Consider the following 16,105-nt stretch of genomic DNA (forward strand, 5'->3'; position numbering starts at 1 on the left):
ATATAGGGACTATTGTCACATGGGTTATACATGCCAATGTTATTCCTTTCATTACCTATCTATCCAACATGGACAGTACATGGCTTTCAATGCTCTCTTTTTCTCTCTCTACATATATATGTGTGAATTATTTGTCTTCGTCTAATATTTTCATAACCAAAATTAACCATCAACTCAAAATTAAATAGTTGTTGGTTCTCGTAATGTAAAACGTGTATTTATAATTATGTTCATGTTAAGCTGTCTATACCAACGAGACGAGACACATAACGAAACTTTGAGCTGACGTGGAATCCCCAAAAAAAAAAAACATATAGCGTATCGATCACTAATCCACTAATGATAATTCTTGGTGAGATTATATCGATCACGAGTGTTATGATATAGAATCTAAATTCAATTTATTTATTAACAAAGTAGAAAATTAATAAACTTTGTTTAGTTCGATGGATTGGCTGTTTTCTATAAGCTTAAGGAACATGATTTTTTTATTATTGATAGATGTAAATGACCAATTATGCTTGTTTTTGTGGACAAATTGCTTCTTCATACACTAAAATCACACGACGCGCGTGTATATTTTTGGCTGATTAGGTACATACTTGTAACCTTTTTTAGGTTTATTTACAAAAATAACGTGGTTAAAAAATCGTAAACGAATGGATATTGATTTCGCATATATTTTATCAAATGATAGATTACATCATACAAAACAATGGGTCATGGATTAAAATTAAATAATACACTATTGTTTAAATACATTTTAATTTTAAGTAGTTTGTATGAAAACACATGAAATCACCAAGCACTTATTTACGATTTCGTCAGGATATTATTTTTGCAAATATACTCCAAAAAGGCTATTGCTTGCATATATTCGCATAATTTTAATTCTATTTTCTTTACAACTATATTTAAATAACGCATAATTTTTTATAATAAAAATGGGATATAATATAACTATATAAGCAATAGGAGAGTATGGGTTGAATAGCATTCATATTATTATTACCGTATATAAAAATTTTGAGGGTGATGCAGAGTAAATAAAAAATCAGGGGCAAATATCAAGAAAATCTAAAGTAAAGTGGAGAAAATAAAATAAAGAAAAAAGAAAGAGGAAAGAAGCAGAAGTGGAGCTGCAAAGGCAGTGAGGCAATCATTGCTGGTGAATGTGGATGGGAGCCCACTTTTTTCTTTTAATTATTTGTTTTCCTTTTTTATTTGATTACCATTTCCATTCTCCACTTTGTATACATTTTATTATGTGTATTTTTTCTTATATTATGAGTTGGAAAATACTGCAAAGTAAAACTTGTGTATTCAATACTATGAAGTATCGATTTTGACTTGGATATGGTTCAAAAAATTTCTAAATCTAGAAAGTAGTATGTTATATTCAGTATGGTTTTACTTTCAGTTCGGATTCAAGATTCAATCAAATATAATTTATGAAAAACTTTGCTTATAAAATGTTCCTTTTTCAAATTTAAATTCATTCTTTTCATAAAATAGTTAAAAATAAATCCATTTAAACTAGACTATAACTCAATTCTCAAATCAATTATTTCGGTATGTTTGATTGAATATGATCGACTTTTTTTCTTTTCAAGATTGAATACATCAACTGTGGAGACTCTTTAATGAAGTTTCTGTAAAATAATGCAGGACATAGCTAGTTAAGTTAAGATGATATTTGTTTACGCGCAGTAATGTTTGAAAATAGGGTTCGTGATTGATGGTAAATTAGATTCAATCGGATGAAAAACAAAAGAAGAAATAAAAATGAAAAATTGAGAAAAGATTAAATAATTTGACTTGACTAGATGAGGGGTCCATAAGGGAGGGATGAGGCTATGGTCACTGTCTTTAGAGAGTGAATGATGCAGAGGACACGCACGTGGAGTCTGTTTCATCCCACTGTCCATCTCTTTTATTTATTTACTCTCATTTAATTTTCTTCTTCTTCTTAGTTTTTTTTTCTTTAATAATAAATTTGTATTTTACAACCTTAAAAGTATATTTAGACAGATAGATTGATGTATAATAACAGAAAACCTTGATCATCCAGAATTGACCCACAAGACGAGACTAGTACTAAACTATTGTTGTCTTTTTAACATTTATTATATCACCACATGTTAATTTGGAATGTATTGAAATTGTCTATAACCGTGAACGAAGTTTATGATTTTTGTTTTGTTTACAATCGTATAGAATTATAGCCTTATAAGATTGGATCAATATAAAATAACCTAATGTAGATCGTCGTTAAATTTTTTAAATATTGGAATCGAAGTATAGTTGTGAAAATATTGAGTAGTACGTAAAATTTGTGGTCCTAAAACCTTTTTAGGGGTCAAGTGTGATTGATTCTTGTTTGAAGATGAAAAATAGGGAGTCATATGTACATAAATAGATATGCCAGTGGAGAAAACGACTGAAAATAAATAATTAATGAGTGATTAATTAGTCGACTGACTTTATTATTCATAATATCTTCTGATCATTTTTGCTGAATTGTAGTACTGCAATGTCAAATATGCACAACGCCTTTCAACTATCAATTCGTTTTTTTTCCTTCTCTTTGGTCTTTGATTTTTCTTTTCTTAGATTTAGTAGTTTACTACTTGCCGAGACTTTTATGTATATTTTACGAGAGAGAATTTTGGTCAATGATCATAGTTTTGTAAAAAAGAATAAAGAAGATATCACATATATAAGTAAAATAAAATAAAATTGTCATTTCCAAATATGTTTGGACGAAAATGTTTTCTCATAGCTACGCCAAGTTAAACTAATCAATGTTTCCTAAAAGATTCATCAAAAGTCACTCGTAACGTTTATAAATTCGTCTAAACTAAGAAATGATAATTACTTAATTACAATAAAATTTATAGTTTGATTTTTTGAGGAGTTTTACCATTTTGTTTTGAAATTTTATCATTAAGCTAAGACATTCAAAAAGAAATAGCAAGATTCTAAAAAACATACTTAAAAAATTTCAACATACTAAGCAAGATGAATTTGCCTAAATTCAAAATTAATGTGTAAGTACTTCTTATGGCTTTTCTCCATATTTTAACAAATGTCATATTTATATTCAAATATATTACATGGCAATCTATAGTTATTATATACATGCTTATGTTGGTTATGTAATAACTTAGATTTTTTCTGTTACACTTAATTTCAAGAAAACACATAGTTGATATTTTTTGTAAAAATTTTATCTTCATAATAATTTGAAATTACTTTTACAATATAAAAAATTATATTTTTTTTAATTCAAATGTATTTTAAACATATATTACGCTGGTCCTCGTACCAAATAATCTATAATCTATGTAACTCGTTTTTGAAAAATAATTTAAAGGATGAATTGTCTCTAAAACTCCCATGGAAGACTGGTATATTGAACTGCTTATATATGAATAATCATCACATAAGAAAGGAAACTTCTTCATCACTACTTATTAAATTTCGTAAAAAAAAAGATCAAATGTGATCTGTCCACATCAGAGTATCAAAATAATTTTCTAAATTTGGTGCTACATCTTTTAACGACAATTGTATGTCAATGAGATAACACCAATGGTGGAAACAAAAGAGAAGCATTACAAATTTGCTTTTATCTATAAAGCACTATACATGGTTTTTGTTTTGGGTATAACTGTGGTTTCTTTACATTTTTCATTCGTTGATAATAATATCCAACCGGTAACTCATTCAAGAAAAAACAGACGACATAAAAATAAAATAAAAAAATATATCTGTTTCATAAAAAAAGCAGTTGGATTCTATTATATCATGTGGATCTCGTGAACTACCATAGAGCCATGGATTAATCACTGTCAATAATAATTCTATCTATTTATTATTCTGTTGTCACATATGTACAAAATATATGTAAACTTCTGAGTTCTGTCTGAATCGCTGAAATTTTCGCTAAATGTGCAATTAATTTCCCGATCGCTTGAAGTTAACAGTTACGACGAAAAACTGACGTCACTTTTTAATTATTGTAAAGAATGAAAAAGAGTGTTCGTATAGGGCTGTATTGTTATAGAAAACTATGAACCCAAACACAATAAATACACGAAACACCATTTATTTTCACTAACTTTGTACGTAAAAAAAAAACATCTTATTTGAATGAATATTTGTACAGATTGGAGAACCACGTAGCCCATCTCTTTTATTTCCAAAAATAACGAAAAATTCTCGAAGGGAATAGTTTATAATGTAAATAAAATTCCAAAAATAAAAACAAAAGATATAAAGCAGCAAGAGAAAAAAAAAAGTCCATGCTTTCATATTCATTGCTTTAATCTCTCTCTCTCTCGGACATAGACACAGCTAAGCTTCCCATCTGAAAGGAGTTTCATGTCCTTAAGGACCATATAACCTCTCTATCTCTCTCTAAGTAGCAGCAAAAAAACAGAGATTTATAGAGAGATAAAACTATGGCTCACATAAAGATCTAACAGAGACAGTAGTATAGTCCCACTTCCCCACCACCAAAGCTTCGATCATCATCATCAACATCATGGATCCGGATCCGGATCATAACCCGAATCATCATCGACCCAACTTCCCTCTCCAGCTTCTTGATTCTTCTTCCTCCTCTTCCACTTCCTTAGCCATCATCTCTGCTACTTCCGAACCTAACTCCGAACCTAAGAAGCCTCCTCCTAAACGAACCTCTACTAAGGACCGACACACCAAAGTCGAAGGCCGAGGCCGTCGGATCCGTATGCCTGCCATGTGCGCTGCACGTGTCTTTCAGCTCACACGTGAGCTTGGTCACAAATCCGACGGTGAAACTATTGAGTGGCTACTCCAACAAGCTGAGCCAGCGGTTATAGCCGCTACAGGGACTGGAACCATTCCGGCTAACTTCACTTCTTTAAACATCTCACTTCGTAGCTCAAGATCTTCTCTCTCTGCTGCTCATCTTCGTACAACTCCTAGTAGCTATTACTTTCATTCACCACATCAGTCCATGACTCATCATCTTCAACATCAGCATCAGGTTCGTCCCAAGAACGAGTCACATTCTTCGTCTTCTTCTTCTTCACAGCTTTTAGATCACAACCAAATGGGGAACTATCTAGTACAATCAACTGCTGGATCTTTACCTACGAGTCAGAGTCCTGCTACGGCACCGTTTTGGAGTAGTGGTGACAACACACAGAATCTTTGGGCGTTTAATATCAATCCTCATCATTCCGGTGTTATGGCCGGAGATGTTTACAACCCCAACGGTGGTGGTGGTGGAGGTAGTGGAGCTGGCGGTGGAGTTCATTTGATGAATTTTGCAGCTCCTATTGCTTTGTTTTCTGGACAGCCTTTGGCTTCTGGTTATGGAGGAGGAGGAGGTGGCGGCGGAGAACATAGCCATTATGGAGTTTTAGCGGCTTTGAATGCTGCTTACCGGCCGGTGGTTGAGACGGCGAACCATAACAACAACCAACAAAACCGCGACGGAGATCATCATCACAACCATCAAGAAGATGGAAGCACCAGTCATCATTCCTAGGCAAACATACACAAACATATATATTCTGTGAGATTTATTTTCTTTTTTTGTCCTTTCGTTTGTTTGTTTGTTCTTAACAAGCGTGTTTTTTTGCATTGCTTCTTTTTCATATATTTTTATTTATTTCTAAATTCTAATATTCTGCTCTGATCGGATTTCATCTTGTTTATTCTTCTGATTAATAGAATGTATTGAGTAAGTAATTAAGAACGTGAATCGATATGTTTAGTTTGTGGTTTTTGCAACCAGGCTTTGGTATTATTTTTTTCCAGAGGTTTTTGCTTGAAGTAGTATATTTGTCTTGTGAAATGTTTTTCTCATTACTATAGAGTGTGAGAGTTTTCTAATGAGACACACTACTTGATTAGGGTTTTTGAATAATTTCTACATGTGTTTAATAATATATGTATATTTCAGTACGGGTTATCAATAAATTATTTCGCATACCAAATTACTGTCTTCCACTTTCTTCGTTCATGGTTACATTGTCTCCAAGAGGTACACTACATATTATGCATTGTGAGCTCTTATTCTGGTTCTATATATATATATATATATATATATATATATATATCTCTTTTAATATGTCATTTCCTTTGCATTATTCACATCTTACTCCTGACTGGTCTATCGATGTTTGATGGTAACTATGCTAAGATCTTGTTATTTGATATATTTAGTAATAAAATCCTATAGTTCAAAGCATTAAATTATGACTGGTTTTGGTTATTATAAGTGTCTTGACGTGGGATGCATTGTAGATGTGATGCCATATTAATGCCAGTAGGTCTTTTTATGCGCATCGTTCTGGATACGTTCAATTTATAGCCGTTGCAACATTTTTAAGGCATTTATTTTTGCTAATATATGGTCCAGCATTATCGAAATATTTATAGATGAGAAGCAATATACAAGAAGGAGAATGATCAAAAAATATATATAGATCCATTATCCATAACCAGAATGGTGCTACGTTTGAAGACTCACGTACGATTACAATCTCTGGATCTATGAAACTCATCACCAGGAAATGTATTTATATGTCAAAGTTTGTGAATTTTTCGGATACCCAAAAAAATACCAAGAATATATATTTTCTGCTGAAAATCAGAGAAATAGGTGTTTTAAAAACAAAACCTATAAAAAAATTTATAGATTGGGAGATATATGTATATATGCATGCATATATAATAAGGAAGTTATCAAAACTATTGTGATTTGGATTAAGAATCCTACCACAAATAGGAGGCTTAATGTGATTTGTAAGCTGGTTTTCCATGCTCTAATTTACAATCTCTGGAAAGAACGTAATGGAAGATTACATGGTTCTTCAAACCGTTCAGAAAACCAGATCCAAAGAGAAATCCAATTACAACTCCGTCGTCGTCTTGCTGTTTTGGATAGAGTTACATCCAACGGCTCGACATCTCGCCTTCAGGAATCTTATCTCTCTCTATGGTTCGGCAACTTCCAAGTGCATTGATCTCAAATCTGCCTTGTTCTAATTTGAATCCATGTGTTGGTCTCTCTGGCTCTGTTTTTACTTGTAATGTGGGCGTCATTGAACTTATCTGTGCTAAAAGGCAATGTTGTAACAGTTTGGCTAATATATAAATATAATGGTATCTTTCAAAAAAAAAAAAAAAAAAACTATTGATGGTTATAGATTACAGCTAGATCATTTATTTCTAATGGGTTTTCGTTGATGGATGAAACATAGATTGAATATGTCTATAATTGAGACAGTATACATTGATGATGTACAAAATAACCAGGAATTTTTCATTATACAGAAAAATAACATAAGTATATGTAACATGCGTACTAACCATATGGTCCATATCGCTGCATCTTGTGTCGGTCTACATTATTGGATTTATTTTAGTATAATGTTTGTCATACGGTCTTACCATGCATGGGTATACATAGAGAAACGAATGTGTAGAACTTAAGGTGTAAAAATCAACTAGCATGGGAATTGGGACGTTAACAATTTTAAAATAATGCACACACATCCTGTTAATAGAAACAAATTATTGTTCTATATAATTCAATATACAATATTTTTTTTATTATGAAAATAATATATACTTGAACCTTCTATAGATCGGTGTGAACCATTCCTTGACATCATAGGCCTGTCGGTTATATAACCTCATCTATATGTTCTGTCAATTAAAAGGACATCAAATATTATAACAACTAGGGTTAATGTTCAAACATATTAAGACGAACGTAATTCTATTTGATCTCAATTACATATCAATAGGCTAAACTAAACTAGATTTCACGATGATAAAAAGAAATATGTATAGACACACACTAAGATGATCAGATGATCTCATGAATCTTCTTTGATATTTGTATATTATTGTTTACGTATTACTTTCTAGATAAACAATAAGATACGAGTCATGACCGATCATTGTTTTTTTTTGTCGGCGTTTTATTTTATAATAAAAAGAAATCTGCAGCAAAAGGAAAGGGCACAACAAGTAGAAGTAGTAGTAATCTGGCATTACTCAATAGGTCCAAAAGGAATTAAAATGTTCACTAAAGTATGCTTAAAATATAGATTTATGGATCTAAGTACCCGTATGGAAGAGTGTATTCATGTGGGTTCTTTGTTTTTGATCTGGAAAAGATTAGATGATCATCATTCCATCACTTGCTTGTCAATTTTCTTTAATCAGGCTTCACTAATACAATCATTCGTCGTCCTCACTATAATCATTCTATATTTCTCTGGAAGATATAGTAAAGGACTAAATACCAGATATTACTACTATTATTAATTCTTAATACATAAAATTCGAATACAAAAGTCTTTATCTTTCAACCTTATATGAACTGAAAAGAAAAAAAAATTCTTTCTTTTTATTTTTTTTTAATTTTAAAATATACATCCACATATGTTGTGCGATGAAGGTGCTCTAAGTATTTAAATTTTTTATAATAATTAATCCATTTAGAATATATAGATGACTAAAACCTTTGAGATTTTTTCACGAATACTTCGAATTAGATGATACTTTTCTATGTTCAAGCCCAGTTTGGATAATGCATTAAATGATATGGGCTATATATAATACTTGGGCTCTTATAAGGCCCATTTTATAAATTTTATGCAAAGCCCATTATTGGCTCAGAGAAAAAAGTCAACTAGAGTCTAGAGACTCTGCACTTGAGAGATTTAGACGCAAAATGTATTCAACGTGACCGATTTAGAATAAAATGTAACATGTTCAAATTTTATCATAGTTTTTTAGAAGTATATAAAACCAATTAAAGGTATGCAGGCCCGGCCCAGCACCAATTTTGAAAAAACATTTGTATTGGGCCTCAAATTTTTGAGACCCTTTGTTAAGATTTTTTTTTTTTTTTAATTAGGCCTCAAAATAAAAAAAAAACCTAAAAATTAGCAAAAAAATCTCATAATTAACAAAAAATATTCCACAATTAGTAAAAAAGTCTCTCAATTAACAAAAAATGTCCAGAATTTTTTTTAAAATAAGAAATAAAAATTATGAATATCTCATAATTAGTAAAAAAAAAAGTTAGCAATTTTTATTTTTTAAAGTGGCCCCAATTTTTTTTTCGTATTTAGCCTCGGATTTTACCGGACCGGCACTGAAGATATGAAATCACAAGTAATATTATGGTAATTCTGTTTAGGAAATAAAATTGTCCATAATATTTTTTTTTTTTTGGACAAAAAAATTGTCCATAATAATTGGCAAAATTTCGGTGCCTCTTTTCTTGTGCTTTTTACCCCAAAATTTGAAAAGTAAAAAAAGAAAAAAGAATTGAGTGGTCATAAAAGTCCAAGAAGTCTCTGTAAGTGAAACCTGGCCTCCACTTTTGTTTCCACTTCCACAGTAAGAGAAAGAGAGAACAAAAAAAGGGAAAGCTTAAGAAATTGGAAGAAACTGGAGAGTAACAATGCCTTCAAACTCTGGAGATGATAATGTTCTTCAAGTTCTCATCAAGAACTTCGATGTCCTTGCTCTGTAAAACCTCTCTTCCTCTGCCTCTTCTCTAATTTCTCTTTACAGATCCTATCTTGATTCTTTTTTTGTGTGTTAATTAGATCCTATCTTGTTTCTTTAGTTTAATTTCTACTGGGTTTAGCTATATTGTCTAGAGTTTACTTAGATTCTTGAAAATAAAACCCTCTTTAGATTAATACAAATTTATGGAGTTTTTTTTTCTTCTTTATTGGAATCTTGAAAGTTGAAACTTACTAGTACATTTTTGCTTTTGCAGCCCATTGGTTACACTCGTCTATCCTCTGTAAGTGAAACCAACCTCTCTCATATATTTATGTGTGTTAAATCTGTTGATTAAGCTAATTTAAAGATTTAATTGTTAGCAAAACTCACTTTTTAGTCAAATCTTTCGCTCAGATTTATATGAACACTTGAAAATTTTTGGGGTTTAAGAAATAAAAATAAAACTTTGATCCTCTGTCATTAAGGAATAAAAAAATTATTCAGATGCACGTATATCCACACACACCCACTTAGAATCCAAGAAACGAGACGTTAAACTTTTGTAAGATAAGATCGTGTGTTGGAATAATAATTACTATGTTGTCAAAATAATAAAATAAACAGATATGCATCAGTGAAAGCAATAGAGACAAGATCATTACCAGAAGATGAACAATGGCTCACTTACTGGGTTCTTTACGCACTCATCTCTCTCTTTGAACTCACTTTCTCCAAACCTCTCGAGTGGTTAGTGATTCATTAACACTTAGTATATTATCAGTTTCTTAATCATAATTAGGTAATACTAATATCAGTTTTTGTTTTTGTTTTTATAAGGTTTCCTATATGGCCATACATGAAGTTGTTTGGGATATGTTGGTTAGTGTTACCACAATTTAATGGAGCAGAACATATCTACAAACATTTCATAAGACCATTCTATAGAGATCCTCAAAGAGCTACCACCAAAATTTGGTATGTTCCTCATAAGAAATTCAATTTCTTCCCTAAACGCGACGATGACGATATCCTCACTGCTGCTGAAAAATACATGGAACAACATGGTACCGAGGCGTTTGAGCGAATGATCGTTAGGGTAAGTAAAATTCACATTCACATTTCACCTAATCATGTACATTTGTATGTAACATAATGTTGTGTTTGGTGGTGATGCAGAAGGATAGTTATGAAAGAGGAAGGAGTGGTAGAGGAACTAATAATTACATGATCTTTGATGATGATTATAGGTACTAAGTTTATTACTATACCATGCTATGGTCCGGTCTGTTCATTAAACCGGTTTAGCTACTTTCACTTCATAAGCTTCGTTATGTGACTCTATGGTTTCATAATTTTCCAGGATTATGTATAAGCTTTATGTAATAACATGTTTTCTTATAAATAGAATTCCATGTTCGTCTTCTAATTATGGTGGAAATTTTTAGTAGTGTACATTATTAATCCACTCAAAATTCATATAAATTTCAATGTTTATCAGCTGCATAATTTGACAACTTTTAACTAAGGATTTGTGATTATTGTAGGACCTGGAAAAACTTTTTTTTTTTTTTTTTTTTTCTCTTTTGTGTGTGTAAGCAAACTTTAAGTCAAAATTCATGGGCCCAGCTCTGTCCAGTTTTGTCGCTGTTTTGTACTTAAATGATTAGACTATTCAATTATTTAACGAGTTGGGCTTATAACAAAATGAGCCGGGCTTAGATAAATATTAACGATATGCGAATTTTGAAAGGTTTAGATTTATGCGGCTAACATTTATGGAGAATGATGAAATAAAGACAAAATAATTAAAAATTAAAAAGGTTTAGATTTTGAATAAACGCGAGCGAAGCAGAAGCGTAGGTTCTCAAATCACGAATAGCCTCCCGAATCATCGCCGGCGATCGACGGTGCTGCTGCTTCTACGTCCGGCGAGGAATTTTTCTGGATTTTGTTTTCGCATTGATTAATCCCAGAGATTCTTCATCGAGGTTTTTCAGATTATTAGGATTTGCTTCGACGAGGCGTCGACGAGGGATTTGAAAAATATTGGTGAACAACGAATCGGTGAAGAATTGGAGCAAATTGTTTGTTCCTGAGGATTCATCAGAGTAGATTTTGTTGTTTTGGTTAATGTATATTTTGGACTTGAGAGTTTGGGGGATTTTGAAATCTTAGATTTTGAAGAAAGCTAGCTACTAGAATGGGTTAGATAGAATGATTGGAAGGAGATTCGAGTGATGTTAAACGATTTGGTTGAGAATTATGATTCGAAAGGGAATTAGCTCTTTGCAGTTTCAATGGCTGATTCCTCGAGAATTAGTCTCTCTGAGAGAGACGTTGAACAGGTACTTTACTCTTTATCAGCTATGTTTTGAATGATTGAAAATGATTGCAAGATGGAAACTTTTGTTTCATATATGCTTAGAATACGCAATTGTTCTGGAGAATCAAAATGAGTTTGATGTGATTCTTTTTTACTGAGTTTGGTATTAAGCAGTGTATCTTTCCTATTGTATAATGAATTTACCAGGCCATTACGTCACTTAAGAAAGGATCTTACTTGTTGAAATATGGGCGTAGAGGGAAGCCCAAGTTTTGTCCATTCCAGCTCACAAGTGTAAGAGTTCTTGGACGCCATGTTTCTCTACTGATATATAGAGAGAGAAGTCTTTGTATTCTTCTTGTTTGCTTATTTATCTTACATGTGAATTTATCCTAGGACGAGTCTGCATTAGTATGGTACTCTGGCAAAGAAGAGAAGCAGATTAAGCTGAGTCAAGTCCTGAGAATTGTTCCTGGACAACGCACGGTGAGTTTTTCTCTGTAATATGTATGTATGTTCATAAACAAGTACAGTTCCCAAGTTATAAGTTAGTGTTTGAAAATGTTTCTATACCATTTCAAGTTTTCAACTATAGCAACTTTGTAAGATGGTCTCATGTTCTCTTGGCGTCATTTCAAATTATCATGCTTCTTTCTTCTGTTCTATATGTTTCGGCTTGTTCTTACCCTCGTCTTAGACTCAACAGCTAAAGTTTGTTTCAGTCTACATTTAAGAGATATCCACGCCCCGAGAAAGAGTATCAGTCATTTTCGCTCATATGTCCTGACAGGTCCTTGGATTTGGTGAGTTTTCGTGCCATCTTAATGAGCAATACCATCCGCCAATTGTCGAATGCATATTCATCTTGACCTTGTTGATGATGTTTTGGGCAGATATGTAAAGACAAAGATGAAGCAGAAGTTTGGGTTGTTGGTTTGAAGTCATTGATTACTCGGGTAAAAGTCTCCAAATGGAAAAACACTATTAAACCTGAGATCACTTCGGCGGAATGTCCAACCCCTCATGCACGAAGAGTGTCTCCATTTGTAACAATTCTTGTGAGTAACACTACGTTTTATGTTTTTAGGAATTTGAACGAACACCTTATACTTTGCATCATCTTACCACAGGATCAAGTTATTCAACCCTCTAATGAGACTTCTACACAAACCCGGTTGGGGAAAGTGTTTTCTGACATTGTTTCAATAACTGCACCCCCCAGTAATAATAATCAAACAGAAACCAGTGCCAACCTTTTCTGTCCATTTTCTCCGACTCCGGTAAATGTTGAAAATTCAAGTTTACGATTCTCGACCAATGACCCAATTCGGCTCAGTCTATCTAGCGCTGTGAGCACCTCTAGCCATGGTTCATATCACGAAGACTTTGATGCCTTAGGTGATGTTTTTGTCTGGGGTGAATCTATATGTGATGGTGTACTTACCGGCACTGGAAATTCATTGAACTCCACGACAGAGGATGTCCTTTTACCAAAAGCATTAGAATCAACTATAGTACTTGATGCCCAAAACATTGCATGTGGTAAATGTCATGCGGTTTTAGTTACCAAACAAGGAGAGATCTTCAGCTGGGGTGAGGGAAAAGGTGGAAAGCTAGGACATGGCTTAGAAACAGACGTCCAACAACCAAAGTTCATTAGTAGTGTCAGAGGATTGGGTTTCAAATCTTTAGCCTGCGGAGATTTCCATACATGCGCTATTACTCAATCTGGTGATCTTTACAGTTGGGGTGATGGCACTCATAATGTCGATTTGCTTGGGCACGGGAATGAATCCAGCTGCTGGATTCCCAAGAGAGTGACTGGTGCCTTACAGGGACTGTATGTATCATATGTCGCTTGCGGTCCCTGGCATACAGCAGTAGTTGCATCATCAGGCCAGTTGTTCACGTTTGGAGATGGATCTTTTGGCGCTCTGGGTCATGGAGACCGGAGAAGCACAAGTGTTCCCCGTGAAGTTAAAATCCTAAGTGGACTAATAGTAACGAAGGTTGCGTGTGGCGTTTGGCATACAGCTGCACTGGTAGAAGTGACAAATGAAGCATCTGAGGCAGAAGTTGGCTCTTCACGCGGGCAAGTCTTCACATGGGGGGATGGCGAGAAAGGCCAGCTTGGTCATGGTGACAATGATGCACAACTACTTCCCGAGTGTGTAATTTCATTGTCGAATGAAAATATCTGCCAAGTTGCCTGCGGACATAGTCTCACTGTTTCTCTTACATCCACAGGACATGTGTATACAATGGGTAGCACGGCTTATGGGCAGCTTGGTAATCCTACCGCCAAGGGAAACTTTCCTGCGCGTGTTGAAGGAGACATAGTAGAGGCTTCTGTGGAGGAGATTGCGTGTGGTTCTTATCATGTTGCAGTTTTGACATCTAAATCAGAAATTTACACATGGGGAAAGGGATTAAATGGCCAGTTAGGCCATGGAACCATTGAGAACAAAAGAGAACCTGCGGTTGTGGGTTTTCTGAAAGAAAAGCAAGTGAAGGCTATAACATGTGGATCAAACTTTACTGCTGTGATTTGTGTTCACAAATGGGTACCTGGCTCTGAACATTCTCTATGTGCTGGTTGCCGCAATCCCTTCAACTTTAGAAGAAAACGCCACAACTGTTACAACTGTGGTCTGGTATTTTGTAAAGTATGCAGCAGTAGGAAGTCTCTGAGAGCTGCTCTGGCACCTGATATGAACAAACCATATCGAGTGTGTTACGGATGTTTTACCAAGCTGAAAAAATCGAGAGAACCATCTACTTCTACGCCAACTTCACGGGCCAGAAAACTTTTGAACATGCGGAAATCGACAGATGTTTCAGAAAGAGACAGCTTAACTCAAAAGTTCCTCTCAGCGCATGCCAGAATATCGTCTGCTGACTCTTTATTGCATTACGGTGAAAGAAGGCACCACAGACGAGACTTAAAACCGGAAGTAAATAACAGTAATGTCTTCCCTTCCATGAATGGCAGTTTACAGCTTGTTGGTTCGCCATTATCCAAAGGATCAACAGCTTTGCCTAAAATTCCCAAGAATATGATGGTTAAAATTCCTGGTTCAGGAATGAGCTCTCGCACAACATCCCCAGTTTCAGTAAAGTCAACTAGTCCACGTCGATCTTATGAAGTAGCAGCTGCGGAATCTAAACAAATAAAAGACAGTTTTAATCATGATATGGCGGGTCTAAAGGAACAGGTATAGTTCTTTCTAACCATCATCTATTTTCAGCTGTAAATCACATCAAAAGCAAATGCTTCTAGACTATAAAAAATGTTTCTATCTACTGAACATTGTAGGTAGAACAACTTACTTCCAAAACTCACCAACTTGAAGAGGAACTCGAAAAAACCAAAAGGCAGTTAAAAGTGGTCACTGCAATGGCAGCAGATGAAGCAGAAGAAAATAGATCTGCAAAGGAGGTTATTAGATCTCTCACCACTCAGGTTTGAAAATTTCCAGACTCTACTACATTCGTTTGTCTCTTATATCTATCTCTCATAACGTTACTACGGTTTTCGCAGTTGAAGGAAATGGCTGAAAGACAATCTCAAAAGGATGCTATTAGCACCAACTCAAAGCGCACAGACAAAGAGACATCAGAGATAACTCAGACTAGTAACCAAACACATATAAGAAGCATGGTTTCTCATGATAGTCAACATGAGAACAATCTAACAAGTAGGAGCTTCGCTAATGGGCATAGGAAACAGAATGAGAAACCAGAGAGGGTTGTGCAAGACGAACCAGGAGTGTATTTAACATTGTTGGCTTTACCTGGTGGTGGTACTGAACTCAAGCGTGTCCGGTTCAGGTATATGAATGCTTCTCGTCTCCTTATAATGTAATCTAAACTCACCTTTTTAGCTAACTCAGCGGCACAACATGACACTATACCATGTTATCGCTCACAAATACTTGTTCTGTTTATTCTGCAGCCGGAAACAATTTACCGAAGAACAAGCGGAGAAGTGGTGGGGTGAAAATGGAGCTAAAGTGTGTGAGCGCCACAACATTCTAGTTTCTTAGGACTCCTGTCTTCTCCAATAGAGAGAGACTAACAGAGATAAAGAAAAGATAGTGACATATAGAATAAAAATAGAGAAACACATGGATGCAGATTTTATTTGTTTTGGAACATGATGTTTTTCTGCTGTTCATAGAAAAAAATGTTTGTTGTAAATTATATATTTAATTCAATTTTTTTTTTTTATTGTTTAGTTCCTTATGA

General features: G+C 34.0%; 3 protein-coding genes across 4 annotated transcripts; all 3 read left to right on the forward strand.

Annotated features, from left to right (window-relative positions):
* The first annotated feature begins 4,269 nt into the window (after positions 1-4,269).
* On the forward strand, positions 4,270-5,958 carry LOC9323314 (transcription factor TCP15). Its single transcript, XM_021035972.1, has one exon. It carries the CDS (start codon positions 4,550-4,552, stop codon positions 5,540-5,542), a length of 993 nt encoding a protein of 330 aa, XP_020891631.1. The 5' UTR covers positions 4,270-4,549; the 3' UTR covers positions 5,543-5,958.
* Positions 5,959-9,346: 3,388 nt separating this feature from the next.
* On the forward strand, positions 9,347-10,960 carry LOC9323315 (HVA22-like protein c). The gene is made up of 5 exons (XM_021034878.1): positions 9,347-9,552; positions 9,809-9,835; positions 10,159-10,281; positions 10,372-10,630; positions 10,711-10,960. The coding sequence occupies exons 1-5, from the start codon at positions 9,485-9,487 to the stop codon at positions 10,786-10,788; spliced, it is 555 nt and encodes a 184-aa protein (XP_020890537.1). The 5' UTR covers positions 9,347-9,484; the 3' UTR covers positions 10,789-10,960.
* Positions 10,961-11,142: 182 nt separating this feature from the next.
* On the forward strand, positions 11,143-16,087 carry LOC9323316. 2 transcript variants are annotated; one of them, XM_021034880.1, is made up of 9 exons: positions 11,145-11,879; positions 12,065-12,151; positions 12,254-12,343; positions 12,580-12,660; positions 12,751-12,915; positions 12,988-15,072; positions 15,174-15,320; positions 15,399-15,688; positions 15,813-16,087. In XM_021034880.1, exons 1-9 carry the CDS (start codon positions 11,832-11,834, stop codon positions 15,901-15,903), a joined length of 3,084 nt encoding a protein of 1,027 aa, XP_020890539.1. In that variant the 5' UTR covers positions 11,145-11,831; the 3' UTR covers positions 15,904-16,087. The 2 variants fall into 2 exon arrangements, with proteins under 2 accessions (XP_020890538.1, XP_020890539.1); XM_021034879.1 differs by having other exon boundaries at positions 11,143-11,879; positions 12,751-15,072.
* The last annotated feature ends 18 nt before the right edge of the window (positions 16,088-16,105 follow it).

Source organism: Arabidopsis lyrata (genome assembly GCF_000004255.2).
Source record: "Arabidopsis lyrata subsp. lyrata unplaced genomic scaffold ARALYscaffold_2, whole genome shotgun sequence".
Classification (NCBI taxonomy): Eukaryota; Viridiplantae; Streptophyta; class Magnoliopsida; order Brassicales; family Brassicaceae; genus Arabidopsis; species Arabidopsis lyrata.

Bases quoted from the DNA above. Each gene is read 5' to 3' on its own strand.
- LOC9323314 (XM_021035972.1), top strand. From the start codon at position 4,550: ATGGATCCGGATCCGGATCATAACCCGAATCATCATCGACCCAACTTC.
- LOC9323315 (XM_021034878.1), top strand. From the start codon at position 9,485: ATGCCTTCAAACTCTGGAGATGATAATGTTCTTCAAGTTCTCATCAAG. The intron at 9,836-10,158 runs GTAAGTGAAACC...TAAAATAAACAG, and splicing joins GTTACACTCGTCTATCCTCT to ATATGCATCAGTGAAAGCAA. The intron at 10,631-10,710 runs GTAAGTAAAATT...GTGGTGATGCAG, and splicing joins TTGAGCGAATGATCGTTAGG to AAGGATAGTTATGAAAGAGG.
- LOC9323316 (XM_021034879.1), top strand. From the start codon at position 11,832: ATGGCTGATTCCTCGAGAATTAGTCTCTCTGAGAGAGACGTTGAACAG. The intron at 12,661-12,750 runs GTGAGTTTTCGT...TGTTTTGGGCAG, and splicing joins CTGACAGGTCCTTGGATTTG to ATATGTAAAGACAAAGATGA. The intron at 15,689-15,812 runs GTATATGAATGC...TTTATTCTGCAG, and splicing joins CTCAAGCGTGTCCGGTTCAG to CCGGAAACAATTTACCGAAG.